This window comes from Scyliorhinus canicula, chromosome 6, assembly GCF_902713615.1.
Source record: "Scyliorhinus canicula chromosome 6, sScyCan1.1, whole genome shotgun sequence".
Lineage (NCBI taxonomy): Eukaryota > Metazoa > Chordata > Chondrichthyes > Carcharhiniformes > Scyliorhinidae > Scyliorhinus > Scyliorhinus canicula.
The window spans coordinates 67,814,797-67,834,570 of record NC_052151.1 but is presented as its reverse complement, the minus strand read 5'-3'; the positions used below and the strand labels follow the sequence as shown (position 1 = coordinate 67,834,570).

General features: G+C 43.9%; 1 protein-coding gene across 1 annotated transcript in view; it reads right to left on the bottom strand.

Moving 5' to 3' along the window:
* pex7 (peroxisomal biogenesis factor 7) overlaps window positions 1-19,774 on the bottom strand; it is a 134,802-nt gene that overhangs the window by 90,489 nt on the left and 24,539 nt on the right. The window contains exons 4-5 of the mRNA XM_038799444.1: window positions 10,817-10,894; window positions 8,837-8,945 (exon numbers count right to left, since the gene is read on the bottom strand). Coding sequence (XP_038655372.1) covers window positions 8,837-8,945; window positions 10,817-10,894 — 187 coding nt within the window. The remainder of the gene's footprint in view (window positions 1-8,836; window positions 8,946-10,816; window positions 10,895-19,774) is intronic.

Sequence of the window (19,774 nt, the reverse complement as noted above, 5' to 3'; positions counted from 1 at the left end):
AGGAATATTACCCCTACCAGCATGGAAAAGAAAAAGCATAAATCTGGGTCACTAAAACGCAAAGAACAAAAAGAAGCAGAAAGGAAGGAATCAGCCAAGCGATGCAGGCCTATTACAGAGTTTATAATACCACAAGCACAATTCACATCAATATCCAGTTCTGCAACAAATAATCAAGAAGCAAGAAACAATGCTCATGGTGATGATGCAATGACATGCGAGTTACAAGAACAGAGAAGAGCTACTTTGAATGTAGAGAAAAATGCAAGTGCATCCATTACTAATCAACCCAGGCCCAATATTTCTTCTGGTTTCCTTGTTCCGGTATCTGTAATGCTTGTAGTTGCAACATACAACTGGCTTCATAGTTGAACACATAGCTTCAACTAGTGACAGGGAATCAGATATTCCTTCAAGCATAAATGACTTGGTTTCTGAAGCACATCCTGTAAATGAACCTATGCAAGAAAATGAAAGATCAATTACTGGAATCTTCCAATATCCATCACGAGCAAAGCTAAAACAGTTTTTTGCTGAACATCCACTTCAGCCACTTGATGATCTTCCATTTGATGCTCGTTTGTATGAGAGGAAAATTATGAATGACTCAGTCCCAAGAAAATGGATAACATATAACAAAGAAAATAGATGCTTATATTGTTCATACTGCTAACCCTTTGAGTTTCCCAACACTTGTAATCCTTCACCCTTTGTACGTGGCTTAGTGACTACAGGCGTATTAGCCAGAGCTTGACTTTACATGAATCGACAACAACACATGTCAGAAATGCTCAGCAATATATCAGTGTGGTTAATGATGGCACCTTAGATAAATTTTTTGCAGCATCACTAATTAAAAGGAAAGAAGTATTGAAGCAGAGAAGTATTGTCATGAGGATTATAGACATCATAAAGATGTTAGGCAAGCAAGCACTTCCTTTTCAAGGTCACAGAAATGAATTGGCCTACACTCTAGATAATGAGGTTCTGAATCATGGCAATTTTTTAGCTACAGTGCAGTTGATGGCAAAATATGACCCCATTATGGCAGCTCACGTTTCTGCAGTGCAAAACAAGTCTAAACAAAGAATCAAACGATTAGAGCAAAAAGGAAAGGCTCAAAGTAAAGGCCGTGGTGGACTTGTTACATACTTGAGTAAAACAACTATAAACATGTTAATCAAAATTATGAAGAATATGATACAAGAAAGAATTAGTCATGAAGTTTCTCAAGCAAAATATTATTCTATTCAGGTTGATTCAACACAAGATAATTCATCCATCGATCAGTTTAGCATTATTATTCGGTATGTGCTTAAAGGCATTATCTGTGAGCGACTACATTCAGTTGTGCCAAGTAATGATGGTACAGGACAAGGACTTTTTGATCTATTGATTGAAACATTATAGCATCTTAAAAATGACCCCCAAAAATGTTTATTTGATAGCACAGATGGCGCTGCAAGCTACCATGGCCAGTATAATGGTTTACAAAGTAAAATTGCTGATGTGGCTGATCAACATGTTCATATATGGTGCTATGCCCATGTCTTGAATTTGGTGATAACTGAAACAACAAAATGTTGTGTGCCTGCAGTTTCTTTTTTCAATTTGCTCCAGAATATAGCAACTTTTGTGAAAGCATCATACAAGAGAATGGCGGTATGGATAGAAGTTGTTGGAAAACATCTAAGCCAAGAAAAAATGAAACGATTAAAGCTAATTGGTGAGACCAGATGCTCAGGAAAATCCAATGCAGCAACAACTATATTTGGACGTTTTGATGATGCCGCTGCCAGTACTTTCGTAAATCTATTGACATGCTTATCAATGATACAAGATTCAGAAAAGTTTGATGCAAAAACAAAACATGAAGCAAATGTTTAACTTCAAAGTCTTCTAAAGTTTGAAACCATATTGACAGCATTTACTTACTTGTATATATTTGAAACTACAACCCCGTTACCAAGTTATCTACAGACAAGTGGTTTAGATATGTTTACTGCATGGAGTTTGGTAGATTCAGCTACAACAAAGTTGAAGGAACAGACAAAAATATTTGATAACGTTCACAGCAAGGCTTTGGAATTTGTAAATAAATGTAATGACAGGATTTCACAGATGAATATGGAGGAAAATCAAACATTGGAAATTGATGTGTTGGAAACAGCATTGCCAGTTAAGAGGCAGAGGAAGAAGAAAAGAATGGCAGATGAGCTTATTGATGATGAAAGAAATTCCTCAGATTCTCTAACTGATTTTCGAGTAAATGTGTTTAACCTAATAATGGATCGCATTGTCCAGTCACTAGAATCACGCTTTGTACAACACAAACAGTTGTATAAAGATTTATCCTGCTTGGACCCAGCAAAGTTTAAAACTATTGCAGAGAAGGGCCTTGAAGATGAAGCATTGGAAGGTATTATTAAGCTGTTTCCACAAATCAGCAAAGATCAAGTAATATTGGAATTGTTTTCTTTTGCTTCAAACTTTGATGTATTAAAGCTATTGCTTAATGATGGTGAGAATATGGATTCCAGTTGCAACAATTGTAAAATTTGCAGCACTTGCCCATCGTGTGTACTAAATATTCTGGCATCCAACAGACTTCATGACAAGGCATATGATAACCTTTATGAACTTTATAAAGTCATCTGCACACTATCAGTTGCTCAAGTCCAATGTGAGAGGACATTTTCAAAGCTAAAGATCATAAAGACAAGATTAAGAAATTCGCTGTCTGAGGAGAATTTGGAATCATACATGTTGCTATCCATTGAAAAGGAATTGTTAGATGAATTGGATGCAGAAGCAATTATTGGCAGATTCACACAATCATCTAGCGAACACAAACGATTGCTCTTAATATAGTGGACTGCATGCAATGCTCTATTGTGCTTTTGAACTATCTGTTAATGTGTAAATTGTGCAGTAAACTATTTAAAAATATCAACCAATTACTTAAAATTTTAAAAAATAAACAAAAAATTCAATTATAACATTCTGTATTTACATTTGGTATCTACTCCCAGTAATATGTACAGTACATGTACACTAATTATTAAGAAATACACATTTTTTTCCACAAAAATTTTAATTGTACCCTTTTTTCCATATGTATTTTTTGAAAATTTTATTTATTCGTTATGAAAATTAAATGATAGCATTGTAGTTGTGTGTGGGCCCCCTTTGTCTACTGACAACCAATATTTTTAGACCCAGTCCGCCACTGGGCGGGATGCTCCGTTACGCCGGCTGGTCAATAGGGTTTCCGATTGTGGGGCTGCCACACAGTCGGGAAACCCCCGGGCTGCTGGAAAAACGGAGCATCCCGCTGGGTGAGAATCCAGCCCCTCTTCTTCCTAATTCTCTCTTCTTTTGAGTTAGTTCTCTTGTACATCTTTCCCAAGATGCTGTGTCTCTTCTCCTTAAAACCCTTTGATTCTTTGGCCCTGTCCATTTTTTGATTATGACCGTGAAAAGCATTTTTGGGTGTTTTTGTTTCTACATTATTGGTGCACTATAAATGCAGGCAGCTGTTGTGCGGCAAAACACAAGGTCAGTTTCATAATAATCGGCTTTGATCATGTTCATTCTTTCAGAGAGAGATGTTGAGCAGAAACACAAAGTGAATGCTAAAGCAGAAAAACAGAAGGGGGAGAAATAAATCTGCCAGGGAGGAATAGAGAGGGAAGAAAATAATGCAGGAAAAAAACGAAGCAAAGAGATAGCAAGGATTGGCGAGGAACCATCTAACATGTTTGAAAATTAATGCATTGCAAATTTTCTTGCAGATCTTTTTATATTTGACAGCTGCTCCACCGACCAGGCAAACACACAAAGTTAGTCTGCAGAAAATCTCGAAGCATTAACTTTGGAATTTTACATGTTACTGTGCAAAATAAGTAGCAATAGGAAACATCTTTAAAGCTCTGCCGAGATTCATTGTGGAAACAAAACATACTTCACTCCTACTACAATAATTCTGCTTATGGAGCATAATAGTTCTGGTAATAAGTGCTGCTGTTCTCCGATGTGGAAATTCAAAGTAAATCACACTGAGTGAAGGTTTGCTACTTTCAAAATGCTGTTCAAGGTAATTTCCATTTAAGTCAATTTGCACTGATTAATTTTAGAGGCATTAGCTGTTCTCTGAGAAGTATTTCTTTGTTTGTCAATTCAGAAAATACCAACTGTCTGCTGAAATGGTTAATGTTTCCTGCAGAATCTAAGGGGCGGAGAACTTGGCGTGATGCCATTTACGTCTTTTCACGCAATCAAAAAACGTATTCATATTTCAATTACTCTTATTCGTAAAGTTACTTTCTTTTAAACTGATATAGTGTGAACTGAACAACTTTGGAACATTTTGGGAAGCTTGGGAACATTTGCAAGAAGTAAAGAGATATCGATGCCAACATGGTCCTTGTTATTACTTGAAACCTTCGCGATAAAAGGTTCCCGTTAACTTTGTAAGGCGGGTGGCATAGAATCTTTACAGTGTCACCTTCGAGCTGTTAATTGGTTTGCATGGAGCGCGATTACTCCGTGATTTAAATTATAATCTCCTGCAGATGCGGATAACTCTGCTTAATAACACATAAACAGGGCAAAAAGCGTGCGGACCCTGACATAAAACATCACACACGTAATTTCCTTAATCAATTGTTAAAATTGTAATCGGAAGGACCATCTGGCATCAGACAAAGTGTGCAATGGGTAAAACTTTAGATACAACTTTTTAAAATGGCAGCGTACTGCAAACGCTGTGTGAACAACTAAAAAGACCTATCAACAGTAATAGAAGCTCAACAAGTGATTTAGGAAAATAATAGGGCGTCAACTGCTAAAAAGTTAGTTTCTCTATAGAGGGAATATTGTCCAAAATTGAAGGATGCCTCCTTGTTAGCCAGCTGACAGGATAAAGAATTAAAATTGAGTATAGAATTGACAGATCTTGAAAACGGAATGCGCATATGGAAAAGAACCAAGTTAGGCTATCCACCTTGATTAGAAAGTTGCTGATTAGACACTGCAAATTCGGAGCGGTAATACAATGCATTGATAATGGTATGCTTATAGAACTGTCTCAAATACGAGGTCACCAGCTGCAGAATTTAATAACTTCTGTGCCTGCGCCTGATTGCTCTGTGTTCTATGCTGGCAGCTAACGTTAACCCTGAGTACCACTGTTTAAAACACCCGATAGAGTCCAGATGAGAGAATATAGTGACCCAAGCCTTGATAACCGCATTACCATATCACCTATCCCGCAGGCCCAGCTTCGAAACTTTCCCCTATTCACTACTCCACAGTGGTGGTCGATTGATTTTGCTCCCTCACACTTTTCACCTCCCTTAGATATTCCCAATCCACATGTCACTCTTTGCTACGATCATACAGTAACCTCGCCCGATTTGGAGAGCATTTACCAAGACAAAAGAAGGGTCTGCCTTTCTTGTCGATTTACCCCACAGCCTATGACGTCAGTCGAGACTTGTGTCACCCCACATGACCCTTTCTGTCAACGAAGGCTACAATGCCAAGTCCTTGGGATTTCTGGCAGCTGCACTACGAGGACAAGCTGATCTTTTCCTTAATGATAGTCAAACCCTACCCGCAGGCACTTTAGAATATTTTAAACGCCCATTTGTCCACATTGGCACACTGCACCATCATCATTCAGCCCAATCTAAGACTCCTGAAATACCCGCAGATTTATGGGCAGCCTCCAAGCACGAAGTTGGTCTCACTAATGTCCCTCCCGTTGTTATTAGAGTCAAACCTGATATGCCCTTCCCCTCTATTTCACAGTACCCTTTGCGGCCCGAGGCTGAAAAAGGAGTCTCGGTCATGATTCATTCGTTCCTTCAACAGGGAATTTTGATACCATGCCAATCGCCCTGTAACACCCCGATTCTTCCACTTCCTAAGATAGGAAGACCATCCAAATAGCGTTTAGTCCAAGACCTCCGGCTTATTAATCAGATAGTTGAACCCTTACATCCCATTGTCCCAAATCCAGCGACAATCCTTAGCAATGTCCCACCGGAATCGACTATTTTTACCCTTGTTGATTTGCAACATGCCTTTTTGCTATACCCCTCGCCCCTGAATCACAGTATTTGTTTGCCTTTACATTTAAGAAGACGCAATACACTTGGACTCAACTTCCACACGGTTTCATTCATTCTCCAACCCTTTTCTCACAGGCATTGCACTCCCAGTTAGCGACATTAGCACCTCCTGGTGGCTCCACCATCATTCAATATGTTGATGACTTACTCCTTGCCAGCCCTGATTTCATCGCTAACCAACGTGACACTTTTTACCTGCTCATCCATCTCCATTCATGGGGATATGTGATCCCGCCCGCTAAAGTTCATAAAGGCCAACGACAAGTCAAATTTTTGGGTGTCCTAATTAGTGCTACTGATCGCTCCATTACTCAAGAACGCATTACTCCTATATTGCAGACCCCATTTCCTACATCGCCCAAGCAGGTGCGAGCCTTTTTAGGATTAGTGAACTTTTGCAGACAATGGATTCCTAATGTTACTGTACATACTAAAGAATTAACTCCGTACTCCTCTCAAAATGCTCCTCTTAAGTTTGAACTACCTGATTCAGCAAAGCTATCTTTTATTACCCTGAAAAACGCCCTGGCTACCGCCCCAGCGCTAGGACGACCTATGTATGACAGACCTTTTCACCCAAATTCTTACTGCTGTCCATTTGTTAGTCCAGGCAGCCTCTAATCTAACCCTTCACCAGCAAGTACAAGTGCATACTTCACATTCTATTGTGGCTCTCCTAACGTCTCAGCAAACCCAGCATCTGACTCAAGCGCGATTGAGCCGCTATGATGTTTCACTATTGCAAAACCCCTACCTCTCGTTTCATTATTGTTCAACCTTAAATCCTGCTGTGTTCCTTGAACAGCCCCCCGATAACCTTGAGGACCCACCACACGATTGTTTACTTCGGAATCACTTCCTTTCCACACCTCGCCCGGATTTAACAGACAGGCCTATTGATAATCCAGATCTAATTTTTTATGTTGATGGCAGTTCTTCCATTTCCCCATTTCCCGTCCCACAGTCGAAATATGCCGTGGTAACCGACACTGACGTGCAGGAAGCAGTAGCCTTCCAGACCCCTGTCTCTGCACAAAAAGCCGAGCTATTCGCCCTTACTCAAGCATGTATTTTAGCCACAGATAAAAGTACTAATGTTTACATTGATTCTAGATATGCCTTTGGCGTGACCCCATGATTTCAGCCGCCTCTGGCAACAGCGAGGTTTTCTCACCTCTGTGGGAACTCCCATTCAAAATGCACTTTGGGTTAAAAATCTCCTCGATGCTATTGAGCTTCCCCGTCAATTGGCAGTTATTAAATGCGTTGCGCACACGAAGGGTGACACTCCTGTTCAATTAGGAAATGCCCGTGCTGATTCAGCTGCTACAACTGCAGCTTCATCAACCTCTTTAATTGTTCCCAGTGGGGCTAATCAGGCTCTAAACCAGGTACCTGCATTGCGGACGAAGGGCATGCCAGAGATAGCTGAAGTTCAAAATTTACAGAGGGACGCCTCTGATTCTGAGCGAACACTATGGAAGTCAATGAGGTGTTCGCACTCCTTGACACGAGACCTCTGGCTGACTCCAGTTGGTCAAGTTTGTATTCCGAATTCTTTATTGCCGTTACTTGTTGATTATTTGCATTCTTGTACCCATCTTGGTAAGGAGGGAGTGGTACATCTACTCCTAAAAATTTGGTGGTACCCAGATTTGAATACAGCAGCGCACACGCCGCTGGATCGATGCGTCATTTGCATGAAACATAATAAGGGTAAAGATATTAAATGCCCTCAGGAACCACCCCCTTGCCAGATGATCCTTTTGCTTGTATACAGCTTGATTTTATTGAATTTCTCTATCACAGTCAAGACGCGGGGAAAATATAAAATACAACACACTCCTACTACAATAATTCTGCTTATGGAGCATAATAGTTCTGGTAATAAGTGCTGCTGTTCTCCGATGTGGAAATTTAAAGTAAATCACACTGAGTGAAGGTTTGCTACTTTCAAAATGCTGTTCAAGGTAATTTCTCCATAACTATGCAAAAAAAGCAAGCTGACGGAAAACTTACAATGCCCTGAGAAGTGCAGGGAACTTGCTTAAAATCTAGCAACAAAATTAGAAGGAAAGGTACAACTTAATTATCCACTCATCATCAGTCTTCAAACTGTGGGCTGGGCACAAGGAAAGCTCGCGTGAATGCTTCCGGAGGGTCACATACAATGTCGGCTTCTCATAAAGTATCCAAACATTCTGCCAAAAGGATTGCGTTGTCAAAATATGCAATGATTTTGATTGAACTATCTGACTGTAAGACTATAACCTCCTAAAAAATACATTTTAAAAAGTACAATACAATCTGCAAATGGTTTAGATGATATAATAAACTCAGACAAAGCTTAAGAAGTTACTCGTCATAAAAACACTAAGAGGCGTTTGAATGCAACCAGATTTAGGAATTTCTTGCAATGTTATATAAAATCCGTAAGGGTTAAGTGTTTGACTCCAGCTCTTCATTACTGAGCCTTGCAAGTTCATGCTACAGTGCCATAGAATTGAAACTCATAGAACAAAGTTAATTGCACATTACAGGGAAAGAGTGTGCCAAATGTTACACATCCAAGTGTAAATTTAGCTTACCTGAAACAAATTCCAAAATATTCAAAAAACGTGAAGTGATAGGATCAAGAATCACTTAACAATTTTGTATTGCAATATTAATAAATCAACTTGTAATGAAATAAGATGTACCTGAGGCTGAGGCAAAGCAGCCTGGGATATGCGGTGACCAGACTGTGCTGTAAATGACACTTTCATGGCCACGAAACGTGGAGACCGAATCTTTTACCACCGGATCCCACTACGAGAAGCAAAAGTACTGATCACCTTCTCTACAGATAAAGCCATACCCAAGATAACCATAAGAGTCCACACAATCAAATAAATACGTCTTTCAGACTACCTGTGGGCTACTCACAAGCCACACAGTTCAAATTATAAGCCTCCATTTGATATGCTAAATTTCAGAGCTATTTTGTGAGCCTTTTTGAGAAGAATGTAGATTCATTGATCTGAGAGAGGCCTCTGTGGCAAACAGCTTTTGGAGAAAAAGATTTCAAACTTACAGAATTAAAGAACAATTCATGGCATGTTTTCAAGGAGTCGCTGTGATAGGGCTGAGAGTTCTAAAATATGAATGGCAGCTTTGGAAATGGTAATTACGATAGATTCTGGCTATGCCAATCATGTCTAGGGGAGAATGCAATGTTTGTGACCAGGAGTCAAGTGAATTATATAATCCATTGTGTTAAGCACTGCTTATTGTTTGTTCAATCTCTAAAAGTAAAACCGATTACTGGTCCAAAGCCAGTGTCTCGATTTGATGTGACTATTTATGCAATTAACTGTGTCAGAAATCATAGGGAATTCACGAGGCAGCACAACAGCATTTCCAGATGGGTTGTATTTCGAGTACACCTTTTCCCATTAAAATCCCTACATTTCACTATCTTTTTCCTGATATTACATAGGATCTTGGGACCACCAGATTGGTGATGGTGAGGTTGCAAAAATAAAACTTTCACTTATTGTAAAGAAATGTCTAGATGTGCTTCACAAACATTAGATACTTCATTAATTTTCCGTCTCATACTTCATGTATTTCCAAGAATCCAATCCTCTTTATGCCTATTTAGGTTATTTTATTGAAGAAATACACGCAACCCCCAAGATGCTTAAATTATTTGTTTGGAAATGATAATGACGCAGTTTATTGTTACGAATGCTGTGGAAAAATAATTCGAATTATTTTTCATAAAGTTGCCTCTTCTGACCCATTAAATTTCACATTTATAAAAGGACCCTATGGTTTATCAATACTTAGATTCACAAGTAACTTTAAGTTCTTTGACTTGTCTAACATGCCCTCGTTTTACTCTTAATTTTTGTTTCCCCTCAACTCCAATTAATGTTTACCATCTTCTGTCAGTCCAAAGATGTGGTTAGGTGGATTGGCTATGCTAAATTTGCCCCTTAGTGTCTAGGGGTATGCAAGTTGGGTAGGATTACAAGGAAAGGGCTTAGATAAGGTGCTCTTTCAGAGGGTCGGTGCAGACCTGATGGGCCAAATGGCCTCCTTCAGCGCTGTAGGGATTCTTTGATTCTCTGGGGCCTTCTCATTGTTTTTTTCTTTGAAGCATGAGTGCACTCCAGTCACTTCAAAAATGAGTTTGAGGGGGATACTAACCACTACAGTATCAAGGACTGAGCCAGTGGAGAACGTGAGCATTGATCCCACTACCTCTTACAGCAAGCTCGCTACCATTTGAGTTAATGAGCAAGAACTGGCATAATTACCAAAATGAACGTCTTCTGAATTAAGGTCATCAGTCACAAGCCAACATCGGTCAAACACAAAGGCATTGTTTGCTTGAAAAAAAGGTCGTAACTATTCCTCAAGAATTATTATCCCATTATCATAACAGCAAGCGAGTGGCTGGAACTGCAATAATATTCTTCAAATATACTTTTAATTTTAAAACATTATTTCGGGATTTAGTGAACATCCCGCAAGTGTTGCCTATGAGCTTTGTAAATAATGTAAGCTTTACTATACCTTTTTATTAAAAAGAGTCCCTTAATTATATTTCCATTTTTGTGATGTTCAAAATAAAAGTTAAAAATGTCTGATGTTCTCTATTATTTGCCTTTTTAAAAAAAAAATCAACTTACAATTTTTATTGTTTGATCCCACGAACCAGATAATACCAGATGTTCTCCTCGTGTCTGGCTCCAATCAACACTGTAAACCTAACATAGCAGGGAAAGAGAAAACACCCAATAGCTAACAGAATAAAATTAGATAATTTACCAGTATTACCAGATTGGAGAGGGAAAGTGTAATTTGCACAGCTTATTATTTTTTGACAGATTTTACTTCATCACACCATCGATAATTAACCTGCAATTGGGCTTCATGTATGAAATTCAATTATGTGTTGACAAGACAGTCCATCACAGTTTATTTAAACGGCTTCAGAAGAAACATCCTAAAGTAAAGTTTAGACGGGCAGCATGGTCGGTGCAGGCTTGGAGGGCCGAAGGGCTTCTTCCTGTGCTGTACTTTTCTTTGTTCTTTGTATGTCCTAAAACAGGTCTTGCTCTTTGAGATCTGCTATTTGCATTGTTTATTATTTTGGAAGGGAGAAAGGTGAGTTTGCAGATACATTTATACACTTCTTTTGCAAATGTTATCAGCAGATGTATACGATTTTTAAAAACTTGTCCACAGTTCACCATCTTTTAGCATTCGGATATCTGTGGGTAGTGTATTGGCTGCTAACTGTAAACATCCTCATGGAGTCCAATGTGCATTGTGAACTTTTTAGACTTGCTTCTTGGGATAATATATGACAGGAAGTTACCTTTGAAGGGATATATTTAGGATAAACTTATATACTAGGTTTAAATTAAAACCTAAGGGCTTACGTGAGCTCCTGCTTGCAGAGACATACAAGGTTCTGGAGTCAGATAACTTCAGGTCATTGCTATGGTAACAGATACAACTCCCAAGGACTTGTAGCTGAGGCAAGGCTGCCTGCACACAAAGTTGATTGATACCAAGCAGTTGCCATTCACGTAATCATCAGAGAACATAGGACATATGGAAGGGTGCCTGGGGTCTATAGCTCAGGCATGTACTTAATCTAATAAATGCATCCTTTCTTGTTAGAATGGACACACAATGCTGCAGAAAACTTTCCTGAACACAATCTTGTAAATGTTGCCTCTCTCTGCCCTTTAGACTGCTATTGCCTCGGTCTAATTCCTTTTTGCCTGTCCTTCCTAAATATCAAATACGCTCGGATATTAATTTCCCAGCCTTGGACACCCTGCAGCCACATCTCTGTAATCACAACCATATTCACAATCATATCATTCCGGTTTATACCAATTTGTGCTGTTAATTCGTCTATTTTATTACAAATGTCCTTTGTATTTGGATATAGTACCTTTAGACTTGTCATTTTAACATTTTTGCACAGACCCTTTTGAACTATGGTCCTATTTGATGCTAGCCTTCGTCTTTTCTGTCTTCCACTTTTGCTTTCTAATTTTCTGTCTTTCATTTCTTTCTTTGTTTCCCTTTCTTGTGTCTCCCCACTCAGATTCCCAACACCCTGCCACTCGAGTTGAAACCCTCACCAACAGCACCAGCAAATATGAAAATGAAATGAAATGAAAATTGCTTCTTGTCACAAGTAGGCTTCAAATGAAGTTACTGTGAAAAGCCCCTAGTCGCCACATTCCGGCGTCTGTTCGGGGAGGCTGATATTGGTCAAGGCGCTGCGGGGGTGTAATTGTCCAGCTTGTACAGATCCCATTTTCCCCAGAATCAGGCCAATGCCTCAGGAATCTAAATTCCTCTCTCTTAAACCATCTCTCCAGCCACACATTCATCTGGTCTATTCTCCTATTCCTGCTCTTGCTGGCATGTGGCACTGGGAGTAATCCTAAGATCACTACCTTGGAGGTTCTACTTTTTAATTTATTTCCTAACTCCTTAAATTCTGCTTTCAGGACCTGATCCCTTTTTATTACCTATGTTGTTTGTGCCAATGTGTCCGACGCCCATGGGCTGTTAACCCTCCCCCTTCAGACCGTCCTGCAGCTGCTGAGTGACATCCTTGACCCTGGCACCAGGGAGGCAATATACCATCCTGGTGTCACATCTGTGGACGTAGAACCATCTATCTGTTCCCTTTACGATGGAATCCCCTATTACTATTGATCTCCCTCTCTTTTTACTCCCCCTCCGTGCAGCTGAGTCACTCATGGTGCCACAGACTTGGCTCTTGCTGCATTTCCTTAAGGAGCCATCTCGCCCAGCAGTATCCAAACAGGAAACCTGCTAGAGAGGTAGATGGACCCAGGGGACTCCTGCACTACCTGCCTAGTGCTTTTACTTCATCTGACAGTTACCCATTCCCTTCGTGCCTGTGAATTGTTTAACTGTGGTGTGATCATATTACTGTACATGCTATCCAAAAAGTTCTCATCCTTGCAGATGCTCCACAGTGACTCCAGTCACAGCTCCAGTTCAGAATCACAGATTTTGAGTAGCTGCAGCTGGAGACACTTCCTGCAACTTGATCATCCTGGACACAGGAAATGTCTCTGACTTCCAACATCGCACAAGAGGAACATTGCCCATGGCCGAGCTGCCCTGACATGACTTACTCTTAAGTTACTCCCTTTACTTTTTCTTCCTCTAGTTTACGGTACATTAAGGACAGTAGAAATAATCAACACTTGCCATGGCCACTGCTCTTCTTTCTGAGTAGAAGTTGAAAATGAAAGGATCGCCTCATTCTCTTGTCACCAAACTTCAATTTAAGCACTCTACTGCAGCCCAAAGCAGCACTCATTGCATGGTTTCTCTCACAAGTGAGTGCATTACTGAAGGGAATTTAAGCTCCGGTGCCTTTCTAACAATGTTCATATTTTTGCACGTCTCTAAATTCATCATTGGCAAAGCCCCCTTTGTCAGTTAAGAATTTAGCTGGTGCTCCTAGTCCATTCTCTCTCCATTTTTGCTGATTTTATCGACAATCACGCCTTTGTCTTCACCATGAATTGCTCGAGACAGACTAAATCGTGTTGCCATGTCTACGAAATGTAAAATGAAAATGCTTCTCTCCTCACCTCACAACTTTAAGTCCATAGTTACTATGACAATAAATTCTCATGCTCATGTTCATAGAATCCCTACAATGCAGGAGGTCATTCGGCCCTTTTTTGATACATCACATTTTTCATTAATCTCCTTCACAAGTTTGTGTACTCATCATCAACAATTCCTGCACCCTTTAGTAGGACTTTTAAGAACATAAGAACTAGGAGTAGGAGTAGTCCATCTGACCCTTCGAGCCTGCTCCGCCATTCAGTGATATCATGGTTGATCTTTTGTGGACTCTGGTCCACTTTTCCGCCCAAACACCATAACCCTTTATTCTTCAAAAAACTATCTATCTTTATCTTGAAAACATTTAAGGAAGGAGCCTCAACTGCTTCAATCGGCAGGAAATTCTATAGATTCACAATCCTTTGGGTGAAGAAATTCCTCCTGAAATCAGTCCTAAATCTACTTCCCCTTATTTTGAGGCTATGCCCTCTAGTTGTGCTGTCACCCGCCAGTGGAAACAACCTGCCCGCATCTATCCTATCTATTCCATTCATAATTTTATATGTTTCTATGCGATCCCCCGCATCCTTCTAAATTCCAACGAGTACAGTCCCAGTCTACTCAACCTCTCCTCGTAATCCAACCCCCTGAACTCTGGGATTAACCTAGTGAATCTCCTGTGCACACCCTCCAGTGTCAGTACGTCCTTTCTCAGGTAAGGAGACCAAAACTGAACACAATACTCCAGGTGTGGCCTCATTCACACCTTATACAATTGCAGCATAACCTTTCTAGTCTTAAACTCCATCCCTCTAGCAATGAAGGACAAAACTCCATTTGCCTTCTTAATCATCTGTTGCACCTGTAAACCAACTTTTTGCGACTAACCTGTGACAAAAGGGATGAGCAAATTGTCCAAGTAAATTTAAGAATTTTTTTATTCTCCTCATTTTCACCATTTTCATGAAGTAAACAACAAAACAGAAAACAAACAAAAAACAAAACAATAACAGTCCCCCAAACAAAAACTGCACCCCTCACAATAGACAGACCAAAATATCCACGCATGCGTTCCAGTTAAAAAATTAACAGCCAATCAAAATTACAATACCCCCAACCCCACCCTTCCCCCCCTTTCCCCCCCATAATGTTGAATGGCAACCAATCCTCAAAAGGGCATAATAAACAATCACCATGAATTGTAGAACCCCTCCGGGCAGCACGGTGGCGCAGTGGGTTAGCCCTGCAGCCTCACGGCGCCGAGGTCCCAGGTTCGATCCCAGGCCCCAGGTCACTGTTCCTGTGGCGTTTACACATTCGCTCTGTGTCTGCGTGGCTCTCACCCCCACAACCCGAAAGATGTGCAGAGTAGGTGGATTGGCCACGCTAAATTGCCCCTTAATTGGAAAATTGGGTGCTCTAAATTTAATTTTTTTTAAAAATTGTACAACCCCCTCCTTCATCCCCCTCAGCTCAAATTTCACCTTCTCGAGAGTATTCAAGTGGGTTCCCCCTGCCAAGCTGCGGCACAGGGCGGAGAAGCTGACTTCTACCCTAATAGAACCCGCCTCTGGGCAATCAGTGAGGCGAAGGCTGAAACATCTGCCCCTGCAGCTCAGGCCTGTCCGACACTTGGAAAATGGCTTCCCCCCCCACCCGGGGGAGCGGTAATATAGACCTGCCGCCTGTGGGTGGCGCTCATTGTTACACAGCAGTCACAGGCAGGCACGTTCTTGGATAATAAAGCCTATGTTCACTCGTTCTCATCGTCTTGTAGTGAATTGATGGTACATCAATTTATTATCCAAAGACATTACTATGGAAGTCACTCTGAAGCCTGATAAACTGGAACTCGACACACGGGCAGCAGAAGCTAAGGAAATCTTCTCCCACTGGCTCCACTGTTTTGAGGCCTACCTCGACTCCTCTGAAATGCCTCCTTCCGACACCCTCAAGCTGCACCTCCTCCACGCCCGGGTGAGCCACCGAATCTCGGGTATGATTGAGGACGCAGTCACTTACGAAGCGGGGGTCGCGATTCTAAAGAGACAGTTCGTGAAGCCCGTGAACGAAGTGTTCGCGCAGCACCTCCTCACTACCCGCCATCAGCGCGCCGGGGAATTGCTGGACAAGTATCTAGAGAGCCTGACCCTACTCGCCCGCAGCTGCACCTACAGGGATGTGAAGGCCGATGAGCACATTAAACTGATGATCCAGGACGCCTACGTGGCTGGGGTCCAGTCTAACTACGTCCGGCAGCAACTGCTGGAAAATGGGGCCACTGATCTACAGGAAACGGTAAAACTAGCCAACTCGTTAGAGGTGGCCTACCAGAGCCTCAGCGCTTTCGCGCCAGACCCAGCGAACCCCTCGTAGGCACCAGACCCGACTACGTCCAAGTCTGTGCCACGCGGCTGCCTGTTCAGCCCGGGGGACCGTCTTGCTACTTCTGTGATCCAAGCCAACACCCCTTGCAGCGTTGCCCAGCCCGCACCGCGTCATGCAGCGACTGAGGCAAAAAGTCTGTCTGATCCAAAGCCCCAAAGTCAAAAGCTTACCAGGCCCGATCCACGGACTCACAGACCCACAGACGCCACAATGTGGCTGCGTGCCTGCCGGTACCGTCCCCTTCAGACGCGTCATCCGCCTCATGCAGCTCGTGGGGAGCGCCATCTTTAACTCAGCCCGACAAGTGCGACCCTTGGGGGCGGCCATATTGGCCCCCATCTTCAACACCAACCGACACGTGCGACGGATGGGGGCGGCCATCTTGGTCACCATCTACAACTCAGCCCGACACGTGCGACTCGTGGGAGCCGCCATCTTGTGACCCCGATACCTCCGACCACGCAGACTACCCGCAGCTCGGCGCAGTCAACCTCGACCAGTCGCGACCAAAACATCTGAAGAATTAGATGATGGCCGTCCAGGTCAATGGGCGCGAGACCCCCTGTCTTTTCGACTCCGGGAGCACAGAGAGCTTCGTCCATCCCAACACTGTAAGGCGCTGTTCCCTCCACATCTACCCAGTGTCCCAGACAATCTCCCTTGCCTCTGGATCCCATTCGGTACAGATCCAGAGGTACTGTGTCACGAACCTCGCGATACAGGGCGCTGAGTACATCCATTTTAAACTGTATGTCCTCCCTCACCTCTGCTTGGATTCGACTTCCAATGTAGTCACTGAAGCCTAACCCTAAAGCTCGGCGGACCCCTACCCCCTCTCACTGTATGTAGCCTCGCGACCCTTAAGGTCACCCTCCCTTCGCTCTTTGCGAACCTCACCCCCGATCGTAAGCCCGTCACCACCAGGAACAGGCGGTACAGTGCACAAGACAAGATCTTTATCAAGTCAGAGGTCTAGCGACTCTTGAGGGAGGGGGTCAACGAGGCCAGCAACAGCCCTGGAGAGCACAAGTGATGGTTGTCAGGACCGGGGAAAAGAATTGGATAGTTGTGGACTACAGCCAGACCATAAACCGGTTCACGCAACTTGATGCGTACCCCATCCCCAGCATAGCGGAGATGGTCAACCAGATCGCACAGTACCGGGTGTTCTCCACGGTAGATCTGAAGTCTGCCGACCACCAGCTCCCGATCCGCCCGGAAGATCGCCACTACACTGCTTTTCAAGCAGCCAGCCGACTCTTCCACTTCCTCAGGGTCCCTTTCGGCATCACTAATGGGGGTCTCGGTCTTCCAGAGAACGATGGACCGAATGGTGGACCAGTACGGGCTGCGGGCTACATACCCGTACTTGGACAATGTTACCATCTGCGGCCATGATCAGCAGGACCACGACGCCAAACTTCAGAGGTTCCTCCAGAACGCCCAATCCCTCAACCTCACATATAACAAGAAGTGCATGTTCCACACAACCCGGCGAGCCATCCTTGGCTATGTTGTGGAAGTTGGGGTCCTAGGGCCTGACCCCAACCGCATGCGCCCCCTCACGGAACTTCCCCTTCCCCACAGCCTCAAGGCCCTCAAACGCTGCCTGGGGCTATTCTCTTATTACGCCCAGTGGGTCCCCAACTATGCGGACAAACCCCATCCACTTATCAAAGCCACTATATTTCCTCTGACAGCTAAGGCCCGCTCAGCCTTCAGCCGCATCAAGGCTGATACCACTAAGTCCACGATGCACGCGGTGGATGAGTCCGTCCCTTTCCAGGTAGAGAGCGATGCGTCAGACATCGCCCTGGCCGCCACCCTCAATCAGGTGGGCAGGCCAGTAGCCTTCTTTTCTAGAACATTCCACGCCCTCCGAGATTCGACACTCCTCTGTCGAGAAGGAAGCGCAAGTCATTGTGGAGGCTGTGTGGCATTGGAGGCTCTACCTAGCCGGTAGGAGGTTCACCCTCGTCACCGACCAATGGTCGGTAGCCTTTATGTTTGACAACGCACAACGGGGCAAAATTAAAAATGACAAAATCTTGAGGTGGAGGATCGAACTCTCCACCTATACTTACGATCTCAAGTATCGTCCTGGGGAGCTCAACGAGCCCTCAGATGCCCTGTCCCACGGCACATGCGCCAGCACGCAAGATGACCGACTTCGGGCTATCCACAATGACCTCTGTCACCCAGCATCACACGGCATATCCACTTTATTAAGGCCCGCAATCTGCCCTACTCCACTGAGGAGGTCAGGGACATAACCAGGGACTGCCAAGTCTGCGTAGAGTGCAAACCGCACTTCTCCCGGCCAGACAAGGCCCACCTGGTAAAGGCAGCCCGGCCCTTTGAGCGCCTCAGTATCGAATTCAAAGGGCCCCTCCCTTCCACCAACCGCAATATATACTTCCTGACCGTCATTGACAAGTACTCCCGCTTCCCCTTCGTTATCCCATGTCCCGACATGACCTCGGCCACTGTGATAAAGGTATTGCACAGCACCTTCACACAGTTCAGTTTCCCTGCCTACGTCCACAGTGACCGGGGCACCTCTTTAATGAGCGATGAGCTGCGTCAGTACCTGCTCAGTAAGGGCATCGCCCCGAGCAGTACTACAAGCTACGACCCGCAGGGAAACGAGCAGGTGGAGGGGGAGAACGCGACGGTATGTAAGGCCGTTCTTCTTGCCCTTCGGTCTAAAAGTCTCCAGATTCCCCGCTGGCAGGAGGTCCTCCCCGACGCGCTCCACTCCATTAGATCGCTCCTCTGCACAGCCACGAACGAGACCCCTCACGACCGTTTGTTTGTCTTCCCTAAGAAGTCCATCTCCGGGGTCTCGATTCCATCCTGGCTGACAACTCCAGGAACCTGTCCTTCTCCGGAAGCATACAAGGAGCCATAAGAGCGGTACTGGTCGAGATGGTCCAGCTGCTGTACGCCAACCCCCAATATGCCTATGTCACGCACCAAGACGGACGGCAAGATACGGTCTCCCTCCGGGACCTGGCGCCTGCTGGTTCCCATGTTAACGAGCCCCCCCTCCCCACCGCCTACCGCCACCCCCCAAATCCCTTAGGCCTCCCTGGGGCTCCTGTACTGTCCCGCCAGGTCCCGGAGGGAGACTGTATCTTGCCGTCCGTCTTGGTGCGTGACATAGGCATATTGGGGGTTGGCGTGCAGCAGCTGGACCCTCTCGACCAGTACCGCTCTTATGGCTCCTTGTATGCTTCCGGAGAAGGACAGGTTCCTGTACTGTCCCGCGCCTATACTGCCGCCTACCCCCACCCCTTAACCGTCGCCGACACGCCGGATCAAAGCTCCATACAACACACAACACACTCTCGGAGTCAACAATTGCAACGCCCGTACCCGCCGCACCGCCAGAGCTGAGGAGGTCCAAAAGAACAATCCGGCCTCCAGACAGACTGAACTTACGATGACCCCCGCTGGACTTCATTTTTAACAGGGGGTGAATGTGGTGAATGTATTCACCATAATATAAGTTGTCTGTATAGTACTGTGGCCTATGGCCAGGGAATAGTAATATGATCTCCTTCCATGTATTGTACTGGAATCCTGGTGCATAGACCTGCCGCCTGTGGGCGTCG